Source organism: Ailuropoda melanoleuca, chromosome X (assembly GCF_002007445.2).
Source record: "Ailuropoda melanoleuca isolate Jingjing chromosome X, ASM200744v2, whole genome shotgun sequence".
NCBI classification, from domain to species: Eukaryota; Metazoa; Chordata; class Mammalia; order Carnivora; family Ursidae; genus Ailuropoda; species Ailuropoda melanoleuca.
Genome location: NC_048238.1, coordinates 15,393,589 through 15,409,666, shown reverse-complemented (window position 1 = coordinate 15,409,666; position 16,078 = coordinate 15,393,589). Strand labels below are relative to the sequence as shown.

At 39.9% G+C, this 16,078-nt stretch overlaps 1 protein-coding gene across 15 annotated transcripts in view; it reads right to left on the bottom strand.

The window, feature by feature from the left end:
• The window catches only part of PPEF1 (protein phosphatase with EF-hand domain 1), a 124,628-nt gene that overhangs the window by 19,598 nt on the left and 88,952 nt on the right, over window positions 1-16,078 (bottom strand). For all 15 annotated transcript variants that reach the window (XM_034649699.1, XM_019809821.2, XM_034649698.1 and 12 more), the window contains 3 exons: window positions 12,887-13,033; window positions 3,273-3,458; window positions 1,831-1,973 (listed from right to left, as the gene is read on the bottom strand). In XM_034649699.1, coding sequence (XP_034505590.1) covers window positions 1,831-1,973; window positions 3,273-3,458; window positions 12,887-13,033 — 476 coding nt within the window. The remainder of the gene's footprint in view (window positions 1-1,830; window positions 1,974-3,272; window positions 3,459-12,886; window positions 13,034-16,078) is intronic.

The window sequence follows — 16,078 nt, the reverse complement described above, 5'->3', positions numbered from 1 at the left end:
CTCTGAGAAACAAACTGAGGGCTTCAGAGGGGAGGGGGGTGGGGGAATGGCATAGACTGGTGATGGGTAGTTAGGAGGGCACGTATTGCATGGTGCACTGGGTGTTATACGCATAATGGAGCATCAAACTTTATATCGGAATCCGGGGATGTACTGTAAGGTGACTAACATAATATAATAAAAAATCATTTAAAGTCAAAAAAAAAAAACAACATATATAAACTTGCTGCGGAGCCATTTTTCTAACAAAGATGAAAATCCGAAAGATAAAATGAAATTATACATATAAATGTGATTTCATAGAACTAAAGTAAAACAAAAACACCAACAAAACATACGCAATGTAACTATAAAAATCCTCAATCGCTAAGTTGCAAAGAACTCCTGAAAGTTGATCAGAAAATGACAAACAACCCACTATAAAATGGGGGAATAATATAAATAGGAAATTCAAAGAAGAGAAAAATGCAATGTCCAAAAACATAAGATGGGCAAACTCAGCTATGTAAAAAATGCTAATTAAAACAATGAGATTTACCGTTTTGATCCATCGGCTTGGCAAAAATTAAGAAGTGTAATAATATCTAAGACTAATGAGGATGTGGAAAAATTGGTATGTTGTTTTTCAGACTATTAATTGTTAAAATTCTTTTGGAGTATCTAGCAAAATTTTAAACCATAAACCATAAATTCCACATTATGAAATTTCATGTAAAAAAAGCACTAAAACTTATGGCTATATGTATGCATGTATGTATGTATTTATGTATACACACACACAGAGAGAAGTGTTTGTTATATATAGCATTGTTTTTAAGTGCAAAACCCTGGAACCAATCTGGATGGCTATCACTTGAATAAGATTTAGTCACTCCATAACTGTTATGGCACATCTACTAGAAAGATTGAGTTAGGTCTATGTGTATTAACTTGAAGTGATGTTCATGATATCATCTTTAGACAAAAAGTCAGTTGTAGAATAGAGTGTGCTGTGTGATTCTATCTTTGTAAAAAAAAAAAAAAAAAAGTACGTATGTTGCTGACTGCCTTTCTCCTCCCCCTGGAACTGCATTTGATGAGGGAAAGGACTTTTGCCTGTTTTGTTCATTGCTATATTGCCTGTGCCTAGAACAGTGTGATACATAGAAGGTGCTCAAAATTTTTTAAATTCGATGAATATAATGGTTTGTCTATTTCTGTAGGAGCAAGAAGAGGGAAAAAATGTCCACTCTAGGCTATCAATTTCAGTTCCCTCTGGGGAAAAGGATTATTAAGAAGGAGGGGGAGAGAAGATCATTAGCATTTTATGTATACATCTTTGTTTGGTCTCACTTGTTAACAACAAAAATACTCATTTTATAATGAAAAGTTCTTAAAAATATCATGTTGAATGGAGAAAAGGAAGAGAAGCTATGGATGCCATCACATGGAGAGACACTCAACTCCTGTCATTATACACTTCTGGATAGAAAAGAGACCAAGAGGCAAGAGCACACAGGGCTGTTTGGGGGGCAGGGAGGGTTGTCAGCTGTGGGGCTGTGGGACTGGGTGGATGTGGGGACCTTCTTTTCTTAACATTCAATTAGAGGCTGCTCGTAGACACTAATTGCTTTACCCATTTAAAGAGACATATGAATTGAAAATTGCTCCTCTTGTTTCAAATATGAATGCATTCAGCACTTGGTGTCTGGAACTAATTCTATTGTGTTTATACCAGTGAGTCACCAGGAAGTGGTTGTCTTTACTCTCGTGGCCGCTCTTAGTTACTCTGGACTGGTTCTACTTGGTCACCAGTACCAGTGCTCAGAATTCTCCTTAGAATATACACACCTTTGGTAAAGAGGCCTTGAGCACGTTGTCCTAGTTACTTGGTACTGGAAAAATCGAGGGGTCATATCACAACATAGTTTGATGTAAGCTCCTCGATTGCTGCCTTCTTCATAATAATTAGAAGCAGAAAATACAGTAACAACCTGATTAAAGAAAAAGAGGGCCAGGTTCACAGAGAGTTAGTTCTCAAAAGGTCCTTCAATAAGGCAGAAATAGCTCAATTCCTAAAAAAGCAAAAATCAAACAAAGATCCAAATCCATACAAATTATCCATGTCTGACAGGATTTTCTGTGATTCCACTGGAGAACAACAAGACTTTTAAATCAGTGGCCCCGGGGATACTCACTTCTAGCCGCTCATCCCTGTAGCGCAGAGCCTTGCAATCCTGTGTACAATTTCATTTCTGTATCTTAGAATTCCACTTAATGCTTGGTTTTGCAAATTCTAATTTTCCAAGTGGGTAAAGCCTTTGTTTTCTTTCCTTGTGATATCTCAGTGTTCAAAATAAAACTCCTCTACTATCAGTCTTTTTCTTTTGCTTGAAGCTGACTGATGTAGGAGGTTTGGGACCCTCCACAAAACCAGTCCTTTAAGGGCAGAGAAAATAGCGGCCAGAATACAGTGTCCAGGACCACCCTGCTGGGAAGGAACCAGCCTTGGTGCCATGGTGGGGGATGGCAGGGTAACCCTTGTCATTGACAGGCCACCTGGCCAGGGCCCAGTTCTGCCCTCATCAGCGTGTTACTTCAGACAAGCTATTTTCTCTCCATTTTCTTGGTACAAAGAAACCTTAAATAATACTTGCCTTCACTATCTCTCAACATTAGCAGGAGCCGAAAACGAACTAACGGAGCTTAGAAAAGTGGAAGTCTTGAAATAGAAAGAGAGGCCACACAGCACTGAAGGAGCACAACACACTCCGTTCTAGTGGCTGCCGCTGAAGTGACCACAGCGGGGCCTGGCTAGAGCTCACCCACGCGGCGAGGAGAAGGGAGGAGAGGGGGGTTTTGCGGCCATGCCCTGCACAGGGAAAGTACAAAAGGTGAAAGACAGCGACCTGGATTCGCTGCTGCCGTTGATGTGCTCTGTGATGGGAAGTACGTTCTTAACCGCGCTGTGCTGGAGAGCCGCCTTTCAATTAGTAAAGAAGGCAGGCTGTCTGTGGGTAAACTTGGAGCTACATGTCAGAATTTCTGTCCCTGGGATTCAGGAGGATCAGGGAAATAAACCAAATATCTCTTAGGGTGCGACACAGTGGGGCCCCTTCAAACAACCTGTGTGAACCCTGTAGTCTCCTGTTTCTGCCTACCAAAGCCCGGCCTCCTGTTTCGGTCCTGGGGAAGACACCTTCCCATGGGTCTCTAGGTCAGACGCATCCTGTGAAGAAAGACTGCTTGGGGCAAGGATGTGTGTGATGATGTCACCAACAATGTCAGCTTACCTTCCCACCGTGGCAGATTTCATACCCTTCAGGCTTACATTCATGAGATCTAATGAGCATCTTCAACTGGTATTTATTAAGAACCTTGGAGGTAATATCTGGTCCAAAATAGCAGCCCCCTCCTCGACTTTTGTTTGGGTAACAGCCTCTTTTGCCTCTGGGATCACTCCACAGAATATTGATAACCTTTGAACAACAAACCAGATTAGGCCCCTACTTACAAGCGAGAGTCTATCTTTCTAGATTCCAACTTATCTGTCAGAAATATTAACCCAAGTTATCCCAAAGTCTGTTTCTCATTCCTCCTTCAAACTTGTTTCAGACTCAACTCCTCTGTGAACCTTTTCCATAATAATTGTAATGCCCACAGCCACCACTGTCCCTTTCTGCTCATCCCCGATAACCAGTGCGGCCATACTTCATAATCATGAAGAATCAGCCCTTACTTTTGTCTGTCTTTAAAAATTTCATCATGATTGTTTCACAATTGCTGAATCTACCAAGGTCTTTTCTCTCTCTCTCTTTTTAAAAAAATACTTATTTATTCATTTATTTAAGAGAGAGCAAGAGAGCACAAGCAGCGGTGGGGAAGCAACAGAGGGAGAAGGAGAAGCAGACTCCCCGCTAAATAGGGAGCCCAAAGTGGGGCTTGATTCCAGGACCCCAGGATCATGACCTAAGCCGAAGGCAGACACTTAACCCAGGCGCTCCTCAAGGTCTTTTCTCTTAAAAGAACTTCATTGTCATGCTCCAAGGAGAAAGCAGCTCCCCACAATGAACACACATTAGAGGTTCTTAGTATGTTCAAAGAAATAAGGTAGGTCTCCCAGCTGTGGCTTTGGCTCTGGTTTTTGTCCTGTTGAGCAGATAGCATGAGGAAGACTTTTTCCCACCACAAATATAGACAAGAATACTTCCTAAGTCATCTCCTTCCCTTTCTGTCCCATTGATAAGAACATTCTCAGTTCCACTGACTGGTTTCCACAATGTGCCCTCCTAAATCCACAAGTATTTTATTTTTTTAATTTTTTTAAAGATTTTATTTATTTATGTGACAGAGAGACAGCCAGCGAGACAGGGAACACAGCAGGGGAGTGGGCGAGGAAGAAGCAGGCTCCCAGCGGAGGAGCCTGATGTGGGACTCCATCCAGGAACGCCGGGACCACACCCCGAGCCGAAGGCAGACGCCTAACGACTGCACTACCCAGGCGCCCCTCACAAGTATTTTATTTTATTAGCATGACTTTTCCTTTTGGGGCTGAAAGAGGAAAATGCAGGCTACATGATGCCCAAGACTGAAGACCCAAGTTTCTAAGAATATTCTTCATCGCTCTGATCCACGTATATATTTCTTTATCTAAACTCTTATAGGAATTAAGCAGTAGTGAGAAAAACTAGCTTTGTCGCTAAAGCTGGGCACCCTCGAGAAAACTCTCTGGGTCTCAGTTTCCAGATCTTTAAAATCAGGGGTTTGGGCCAGGTGATCTGTAAAGTATCTCAAAGTTCTAACAGACTATAGTTCTAAGAGTCTGTCTTTTCCACGTTTCTGTTCTGCAGGCTTGAAGGACCATGCATTTTAAGGTCTGCAGTTACTCAAGCGTGTCCAAGTCAGATCTTAACAAGAGAATCAGAAGTGGTTGTCCCAGTAAACTGGACTGTACACCCATTTATAGGTTTGGTATTGAAGGGGAGCTAGAAGTAAGTGAGGAAGAAGACAGTGAGGCGGAGAGAAGAACAGAACTGGTAGGAGAACTCTGGAATGATAAGCACCTGGTCAGAACCTGCAGCAACCCTCATCAGGCACGAACCAGACACTTGCAGAATTTTTGATGATTGATTGCAGTGAGAGTTATAACCACCCAAAGAAGATTCAGCACAGGATTCTCCTTTCTCCCCTACTGACTTCCAACATTAGCACAATCCTAGCCTACAAATAAATACAGTGGAGCCCATTTACCTCGCTGCTGTTTATGAGAAAACAAACACTTGCATTGTCGTATCTGGCTCTTACGCCATGAATTCATGTTTGGAGGTCCTGATTTGACCTTTAGTATAATGAAGGCAGAAACATGGAACACAAGGAATTGTGTTTTATAAAGAGGAGATTAAATTTTAAATTCTCACATGAAATGCAAGACATTTAGAGCCAAAATTACCTCTGGAAAACCTCTTAAATTACCCTGAATGCAGACTATACATGATTTTGCATATACAATCCTATATAATAATATGGATTATGAATATTTTATATATGTGATAATGTATAATGGGATAAATAACCTTTATGAAAATAAAATTTTACATACTTTTCTCCTTTTTGTCATATACACATAGTTGAAATGTACATAAATTCAATGTATATGATGGACTCTGTTAAAGTAGAATAAGCACTGACCAAGAAGTTAGTTCCTCAAGTGTCACCTTGGGCAAATCATTTAACCTATTTGAGCTTTAGGTGGCTCGTCAATGAAATGAGAAAGATATACCTAACATTCATTTTTCTTTGACTCAAAGTCAAAAAGGGTACGAATTTTATAGAAATGCGTGTCTTCAGAATTATCCATTCCACAAGTCTGCATTTCTTTTTTCTGTCTAGAACTCATTTATTTGACTCTGTTTACCCAGATTGTGGCTATAATACAGATTTGATCCTGAGACCCTTTGTTGGTGAAAACAAATTCCTCAGCAGAGACAGTCTCTTTCCTTCCAACAATGTCCTTTCCTCCGAAATGCAAGGGCTTGTGAGTGGTAAGTGCATGAAAGAATAGTTATTTATAACATTCCTTCCTGAAAATTTTCAAACCAAAAATTGGAAAAGTTTTACTGAATTCAGTTTTTATACAACCCGGTCAACAAAAATCTATTCGTGTCTCAGCCTTTAAACCTCATAAATCTAGCAAGAAGTGCCCTGTGCTTGCCTGCAGCTCTAAATAATCCAGTTCCCAAACGTATGCTTTGGTGGAGAGTTAATAGCTCAGAAAGGTGTATCTAAATGCTTCTCTTCTAAGACACAATACTATAGATTCACTCTTGTTTTGTATTTTCCCTTGGTGATGTGTCCCCTTTCCAGTTTTTGAACATGTCGTTTTAAAAGCTGTGCTCGACCCGAACCTTCCAGCAATACCTAAATTGCTTTAGATGCCTACTCCTTGTTTACCCATTGCCTCACTGGATGAGGAGAAACTAGAGCAGTTCATTTCCTTCTTGAGACCCCCTATTACTCTGAAGTCAGCCTTCCCTTCGGAAAAGGAGCATGGGCCTTAAAGGCAGACGTGGAATCACATCCTGTTCTAGGCCGACTACCCTATTTAAAATTACAGCTCTGTCCTCTACCTCCAGTTCTCCGGATACTCTTAACCTTGTTCTAGTTTTATTTTTTTCCCCATAGAACTTCTCACTTAACACATATAATTTACTTGCGTTTTGTTATATTATTATTTAACTCCTCCCCCTAGAATGTAAGCTTCATGAGGTAATAAATCTTTGGTCACTGACATTCTCAAAAGTCTAGAACAGTGACTGACACATAGCAGGTGCTCAATAAATACTTGTTAAATGAACGAATTAAAAGAAGGAAGTCACTCAGGAAATAAATAATTTAAAAGTTTTTTAAACCTCTCCGGTCTTCTTGTTACTAGTCTGTCCTAAAGGGTAGGGAAGGGTATCACGCTTGTCTCTACACAATGACTTAGCTATGAGTATATATATCCCCCACATCTCAGTGAACATAAGATAAAACTTAAATTATAGCACTCTGCCAAGAATTATGCTCTTCTGTGAGTAGGGGACAAATAAAGAGCCTATGACCTTTAGTATAACATAGCTCATAGTTATTGTGAAATAAAGTATAAAATCTGGTTTTATTTGGAAATTTCAACTCTAGCTAACTAAAGTATGCAAACCCACTTTGTACCAGCAACTGAGAGAAGAAAACTAAGGGTACAACTGAAATTATTAAAATATTGGGAATGAGATTCTGGTCCATTTTACTCTGTCAGCTCCAGTTGTGTACATGGAGCCAAGCAAGATGCCTATATGTCTATATTATTGGGGTGGTAGGAAGTCCTATTACAGAATAATAACCCCCAGTCTCCTCCCTCCCATTTCTTAAGGCTCCATCTCTCTAGAATTCTAACTTATCGAGGCTTCCAGAGGCCAGAATTTTCTTTTTGTACAACTCCAATCTCCATGGCATCATCCTTATCATTCACCATCCTAGAAATGCTTGTTCTAACCTTTGGTCTTTGGAATTTGGATGTCAGAATTTACGGAGGCATCCTTTCCTACTTGCTACAGGTTGTCTCTTGTACTTAGGGATTTTTGAATACTGTGGACGCACAAGCCATTGTTGAATTCTATTTCTCTCTTACTACCTCTTCTCCCTCCCTCTCTATCCCCCCACCTCTCTCTCTCTCTCTCTCTCTCTCTTTCTCCTCATTGATAAGAGGATATTTTACAACAGAAATCACATTTTAGTCAACATTTTCAGCAGTCAAGGTATAAGAGTACAGAGTCAAGAAATAGAGGCTCCTTAGAGGTAAGCAATTAGAAGAAGGCTGATGCTTCCACGATACTAGTAGCAAGAGCAGACCAGACAAGTTTCACAGACTGAATCAGGGAAAGGGGCAAATGAGCCCTTGTAGGGCCAGAATCAGCCTCAAAGATTGTCATACCCTGCCCCCGAAAAGGAGGCCGACGTTAATGGGATCAGATTGCAGAGCTATTTGTGAGCCCCAGGGCATTGTTAAGAACAATAGCACAATTAGCTAGCAATTAGTGAAGGCTAACAGCTGGGTTTGATACAAATAGAGGCAGATGGGCCAAAGCTTAAAGGGGAAGTCAGGCAAAGAGACAGGCAAAGAGAGAGCCTACCTAAAACTACAATGACCCCCCGGTAGTCAGGGGCATGCTCAACGCAGCACCCTGGGAAGAGTGACATCACAGAGTATACACTGAGAGGTCGGGCACAGACTTCACTGAACTAGTCAAGACAAGCACTAAACAAATAAATGAGTGAAAATGCAAATAACAATAAGCCCCAGAGGAGCATGGGAATAACTATGTAGAGTTACTACAATCTATTACTCAAAATGCCCAGTTTTCAACAAAAAAGTTACAAGACATGCAAATAAAAAAATACACAGGGAAAAACAAGCAGGCAACAGAAATTGCCTTTGAGGGGATTAGATGTTGACTTAGCAGAAAAAGATTTCAAAGCAACTATTATAAATATATTCAAAGACAGATAAATATATTCAAAGACAGATATATATATCTGGATATGTATATATAGCACTCCCCTCAACAGGAATGGAATACATTTTCTTCTCAAGAGCACATGGAGCGTTCTCCAAGATAGACCATATACTATCCATAAAAAAAAAACCTCACTATGTTTTCAAAGGATTTAAATCATATAAAGTATGTTCTCCTGTCGGGGAAAATAAAAATCAGACTGGTGAGAGACCAAGTGACACTTGGAGAAGTAGAACTCAGGTTTATTTTACGCTGGCAGACGCTCGAAATTCTGGGCCCCCATCAGCGGGGTTATCGGGCTTTTATAAGGGACCGCAGTGGATCAGGTTACAAGGGCTGTGCCGACCTCTAGTAGATGGGTTTAAATTGGGGGAGTGTTGCTTTAGGCGGGAACAGTGGCGGTGCAGGGAGCTTGTGGCAGACCCGGCTGGCTAGTGATCCCAGTGGGGCTTCTGGTTATCTCTTGCTCTTAATAGTTACTTTCCATCTACTGGGGGCTGCTGGCTTGGGCCTGCTCTGGGTAATTTTCCTCTTCACTCCAGCCAAAATTGAATTCAAGTAGAAAGCGATAAGAGAAAGAAATATGAGAAATTCACAAATATGCAGAAATTAAACAACATGCTGCTAAATAATATATGGGTTAAAGAAGAACTCACAAGGGAAATTAGAAAATACCTTGAGATGAACGAAAATGAATGCACAACACAGCAAAAGTTATGGGATGGAGCTAAAGTAGTTACAGGGAAATTTATAGCTTCATTACGAAAGGCAAGGGATCTCAAATCAGTGGCATCACTTTTCACCTTAGGAAACTAGAAAAAGAAGAGCAAACTAAATCTAAGGCAAGCAGAAAGAAGGAAATAATAAAGATTAGAACAGAAATAAATGAAGGAGAGAATAGAAATAAAGGAAGTCAATAAAATAAAAAATTGGTTCTTTGACTAGATCAATAAAATTAACAAACCTTAGTGAGACCGACCAGAAAAAAAGAGACTCGACTTACTAAAATTAGGAATGAAAGAGGTGACAGCACTACCGACTTTATATATATTTAAATATATACATATTACAAACAACAGATTTAGGCCAACAGATTAGATACATTAGATGAAATGGACAAATTCCAAGGAAGAGAAACTATCAGGACTACCAAGATACAAACCACTCAAAAAGAAATACAAAATCTGAATAGAACTACAGACAAGAAAGAAGATTAAATTCGTAATTTTTAAAATTCCTACAAAGAAAAGCCCAGGCTCAGATTGTTTCACTGATGAATTCTACCAAATGTTTGAAGAAAAATTATTATCAATCCTGCACAAACTCCTCCAAAAACCAGAAGAGGAGCTAATGCTTCCCAGCTCATTCTATGAGGCCAGTCTTACACTAATACCGAAGATATCAAGACTACAGAACAATACCCCTTATGAATATAGATGTAAAATCCTTTAAAAAAAAATCAGAAAACTGAAGCCAGCAACATATAAAATGGATTACACACCATGACTAAGTGGGATTTATCCCAGGAATGTAAGGTTGGTTTAAATCAATCAATGTAATATACCATAATGATAGAATAAAGGGCAAACACCACACGATCAGTAGATACAACAAAAGCATTTCACAAAATCCTAAACTCTTTCATGAAAAAAAAATTCAACAAAGTAGGCACAGAAGGGAACCTCCTCATGATGAAGGGTAGCTAATATACAAACAAACAGCTAATATACTTAATGGTGAAAGATTGAATGCTTTCCGCTAATATCAGGAATAAGACAAGGATGTCTACTCTCACCACTTCCATTCAACACCATACTGGAGGTTCTAGACAGGGTAATTAAGGAAGAAAAAGAAATAAAGGCAGCCAGTTTGGAAAGGAAGAAGCAGAATTATCTCTATTCACAGATAACATGCTCTTGTATATAGAAAGTCCCAAGGAATCCACCAAAAATCATTAGAATGAATAAATAGACTTATCAAGGTTCACAACATGAGATCAGTATACGTAAGTCAACTGTATTTCTAAAGGTAATTTAAAAAACAATTCTATCTTACAATAGCATTGAAAGTACTTTGGAATATTCCAAACTTGAGCAAAACAAGTGCCTCAGTGTACATTCTTACAAAACACTGTTGAAATTAAAGATCTAAATACATGGAAAGACATTCCATGTTTGTGGAATTGGAGATATAACATTGTTAAGATTACAATAAGAACACAGATTCAAAGCAAACCCTACCAAAATCCCAGCTATTTCTTGGTAGAAATTGACAAGCTGACCCTAAAATTCATATGGAAATTCAAGGGACCCAGAACAGTCAAAACAATCTTGAACAAAGAACAACAAAATGAAGAACCCACATTTCCCAGTTTCAAAACTTTCTACAAAGCTACAGTCATCAAAACTGTGTAGTACTGATGTAAGGATAGACATATAGATCAGGGAGTAGAATTAAGAGTCTAGAAATAATGGGGTGCCTGGGTGGCTCAGTCGTTAAGTGTCTGCCTTCAGCTCAGGGCGTGATCCAGGTGTTCTGGGATCGAGCCCCGCATCGGGCTCCTCCGCTGGGAACCTGCTTCTTCCTCTCCCACTCCCCCTGCTTGTGTTCCCTCTCTCTCTGGCTGTCTCTCTCTGTCAAATAAATAAATAAAATCCTTAAAAAAATAAAGAGTCTAGAAATAAACGTTCATATTTATGGTCAGTTGATTTTTAATAAAAGTGCCAAGAAAATTCAACGAGAATAGTCCTTTTAACAAGTGGTACTGGGATAACTGGATATCCGCATGTAAAAGAATAAAGCTAAACCCTTACCTCCCACCATACACAAAAATTAACTCAAAATGGCTTACTTAAATGGAAAAGCTTAATCTATAAAATTCTTAGAAGAAAATATAACAGGGGTGCCTGGGTGGCTCAGTCGTTAGGCTCAGTCATTAGGCCTTTGGCTCAGGACGTGATGCCAGCATTCTGGGATCGAGCCCCGCATCAGGCTCCTCTGCTGGGAGCCTGCTTCTTCCTCTCCCACTTCCCCTGCTTGTGCTCCCTCTCTCGCTGGCTGTCTGTCAAATAAATAAATAAAATCTTTAAAAAAAAAAAGAAAATATAACAATAAATCCTCATGACTTTGCGTTAGGCAATGGCTTCTTAGATACGACACCAAAAGCACAAGCAAAAAAGAAAAAAAGAGAATATTAGATTTCATCAAAATTAAAAACTTTCATGCTGCAAATAATACCATAAAGAGAGGGAAAAGATAGCCTACAGCATAGGAAAGAATACCTGCAAATAATATACCTCATAAGGAATTCATATCCAGAATATATGAAGAACACTTACAATGCAATAATAAAAAGATAAATAACTCAATTTTTAAAATGAGCAAAGGATCTGAATAGATATTTCTCCAAAGACATACAGATGGCCAATTAGCACATGAAAAGATGCTCAACATCATTAATCGTTAGAGAAATGCCAAAACCACAACAAATCAAAACCATAATGAGATTCCACCTCACACCCACTAGGATAGCCATAATCAAAAGGACAGACAATTTCTTAGTGAGGATGTGAAGAAACTGGAACCTTCATACATTGGTAATGGAAATGTAAAATGGTACAGCCATTTGGGACAACAGTTCGGTAGTTTCTCAAAATGTTCAACTTAGAATTATCTTATGACTGAGCAATTCCACTCCTAGGTATATACCAAAGAGAAATGAAAACATATGTCCACAGAAAAACTTGTATGTGAATGTTTATAGCAGCATTATTCATAATGGCCAAGAAGCAGAAACAACTCAAATGTCTACCCACTGATGAATGAATAAACGAAATGTAGTGTATCCACACAATAGAATATTATTTAGCAATAAAAAGAAACAAAGTACTGATACATCCTACAACACAGATGAACCCCAAAACATTGGGCTGAGTATAAGAAGCCAGACACAGAAGGTCACATATTGGCTGGGCCCATTTCTATAACATGCCCAGAACAGGCAAATCTATAAAGACCAAAAGTAGATTAGTGGTTGCCTAAGGCTGCGGGAGGGGGTAGTTGGGGAGGGAATGGGAAGTGACTAGTAATAGGTACGGAGTTTCTTTTTCAGGTGATGAAAATTTTCTAAAATTAGATTGTCATGACAGTTGCACAACACTGTAAATATACCCAAACCATTGAATTATATACTTTAAATGAAGGAGCCTATCTCAGTGAAGCTATTAAAAGTATAGTGATGAATTCAGAAACAAGAGTACGATCTGCTTATAAAGGTAAGTCGCTTGTTATGTACCTAAGGGACAACATCATTTATGCGGCATCTTCATTGCCAGTTTGGTGAACACTTTGATACCTACCTGTTCCCATTCGTGCTTTGTTAACTGTTCAGAAAGGGATCCATTTGTTTTGACTTCCCGAGGTATAATAGTCGCACCTACTTTAGTTTTCAAGTCAGTATCATGGTCTTCATCTAAGGGAATTGGTGGCATCAGCACAGACTTCATCTACAAAACAAATTCACACTTAAGCCAAACCCTATGTTTCATGTGCCGCAGGCAGAAACTTCAGTGCCAGTTGCCACTCTGTCTCTATTGCTGTGCCTCAACCTGATGAAGAACACGTGTTTTTCCAGGCCACTTAGGATCAGGATACTTTGCCCACCTCCCCCTCTAAAGTACCACACCGTCGTTTTCTCCTGGGAGCCCTGCTAGCCATTCTTTCCCACACCCCCTGCCAGGGAGTTTAAAGAATTCTAAACCAGAGTCTTAGTCTTATAGACTCTTCCTCTGCATTGACACCCCCCCAACCTACCCACCTTACACAATGCCTTTAATGAACCTAGAAGGAGGTTGTCATCAGGTTCCCCCACCCTACTCCCCGTTGCCATTAACTACCATACCACAACAGCAGGCATAAACCAGGAAGCATGGTCATCCCAACACTTAGAGGGTCCTAAGGGATGGGAAAGTGGAGGAAGTGGGAAAGTTGTAAAATTGGACTTGAAAATCTACTTTTATATTTCATTTGGTAGAGTTCCAAAGGCTTAAACCTACTACTTTTGCTACAGTTCAATTACATTTAATACAAGTATGTGCTGCCAATTCAACCTCACTCTAGGAGGGGTAGAAGATACAGAAAGCACACAAGTCAAATTTCTATCTTTAAAACCAGGCTTGTGAGTTGGTGGAATGATTACCCCCAAAGGAGGTGAAATTTGGTTTCCTGGGAAAACTCCTGGTCCAAAAACTTCTCCTCAGGGTGTGTTTTGGTGACTAAAATTCAAACTTCAGTCCCAAGTATCAGGAAAGAGAGGAGAGAGTTTGAGGGAGAGCTCTTTGTGTTCAGAGCTTACTCTGTGCTGTTTTCTTCATCTAGGTAATTATATTTAATCCTCCTAACAATTCAATATAATAGGTATTTTTAGCTTCCATGCACAAGCACAGAAACTGAGGCTTAGAAAACTTTAGTACCTTGCCCAGTCACCCAGCCAGGCAGTGGCAGAAGTAGGAAGTAGAGCTGGCCATGTCTGTTTGATGTCAGAGCTTCACGGAGTTTACTAGGTCAAGGTGGCTCTCACATTTTGGGCTCCACAGAGATAGTAATAGGCATTCCAGAGACATGCTTTTTTTTTTTTTTTTTTTTTTTAAAGTAGGTTCCACGCCCAGCATGGAACCCAACTTGGGGCTTGAACTCAGGACCCTGAGGATCAAGACCTGAGCTGAGATCAAGAGTCAGATGCTTAACTGACTGAGCCACCCAGGCACCCCAAGACATGCTCTTAATAGCTCAAAGAGCTCTAGAGAGGGCTGGCTGCTCAGGCTTACTTCAGAAAAGGAAAACTTTTCGATCTGATCAATTGGTAGTGGCTGCCATGGCTGATTAATGCTGTTGTCACAGGGCGGGCGGTGGCAGAGTGCTGCATTCCTGCCATGTGCTTGCCAATATTTGACTGACTAAAACATCATGTTCCCTTGCTCTTGGCTAGACTCACATCCACTCGTTATGTTACCACTGACTATCTTGTGTTGATCAAAATGTTTTACTGGCTTGACTATTTGCTGATATCATGAGAAAGAGGCCTTAAATGTAGGGTGACCTTAAAATTTATTGCAATTGGAGTACTTCTGAGAGTAAAGGGAGGTACTATTAACAATTATGCCAGGACAACAGGTGCAAGCCAGGAAATATGGTCATGGTTCAGTGAGGTTGGAGAGGAGGTATGTAAAATCACCACAGAATCAGGAAAGGGGCTGTAAAGAAGTTTCTGTCCAGTTTTGTCTTAGGTCTGCCCTGCTTTGATCTTAAATCTCCTAGGACATAGCCAACAAACACTGATTAAGTATTTACTACATCTTAGGTGCTGGAGTTATATCAGTGAATGAGAGAAGCAGGGGAGGATAGTAAATAGCACCCCAGTTCTTTACTCAGTGCTGGTAACTGTAATGAAGGATATGTACAAGGGGCTTGAGAGCCTACAGAAGGGGACCTGACCTAGTCTGGAGGACATGGAAGGCTTTCCAGAGGAGGGGTACATTTAAGCGGATATTAAAAGGATGAGAAGTTAGCAATAATACTATCTTTTATATGTATACAAAGGTATAAGGGCTCCAGAAATTCAAGGTGAATAGGGGTCACATTTCTGTCTATATCAAATTAAATTCCAGCTCCAGACTTGACTTGCCTAGATTGGCTGGAAGTTGACTATCATATCAGTCTTGAGGGGTAAGGGTTCAGCTTTCTCACTAGGACCATATACGATCATCTGGTTCCAGAGCTGTTATTGGTCCTCATGTTCACATGGCACCTCCTATGCCCCTAGTGTGGGGCTTTGGCTGGGCTCTGGTACAGGACGAAGATAATTCCAGTCACTCTGCAAGGCCCAGCCAAAGGAGCCCTTCACTATGTATGGGAGCTTTACAGGCCACACATAGCCTCTTCCCTTAGAGGTTCTATACAGGTTCTTACTCTGCTTCTGTTGTACTTAATATGATTACTCAGTTTAAAATATTTCCCCCCAAAATACCCTGAGCCATTTAGAGTATTAGAGAAGTCATATCAATTCCAGAAGTAAATTGCTGTATGATTCCATCTATATGAGGCACCCAATGTAGTCAAATTCAGAGACAGAAAATAGAACGCTGGTTACCAGGGGAGAGGGAGAGAGGAGAATGGAGAGTTGTTGCTTAATGGGTAGAGTTTCAGTTTGGGAAGATGACAAGTTCTGGAGATGGATGTGGGGACAGCTGCACAACAGTGTGAATGTACTTAACGCCACCGAACTGTACACTTAAAGATGGTTATTTAAAGTGGTCAATTTTATGTTATGTATATTTTACTACAACATTAGAAATTTTAATTTTTAAAAATCAGGATTTTCACTTTTAGAAACTACATGAAATGCCAACATTTCCTCGTTTTCCACTTTCATCATGAATTAAAAAATATATTTGCCATATTTAGAAGTTACCCATTCAGTTCTTCATCTTGCAATCATAGATTTTCCTAAAATTTGTACTAATTTTTGCAGTTACAACGACTACTAAAATGCA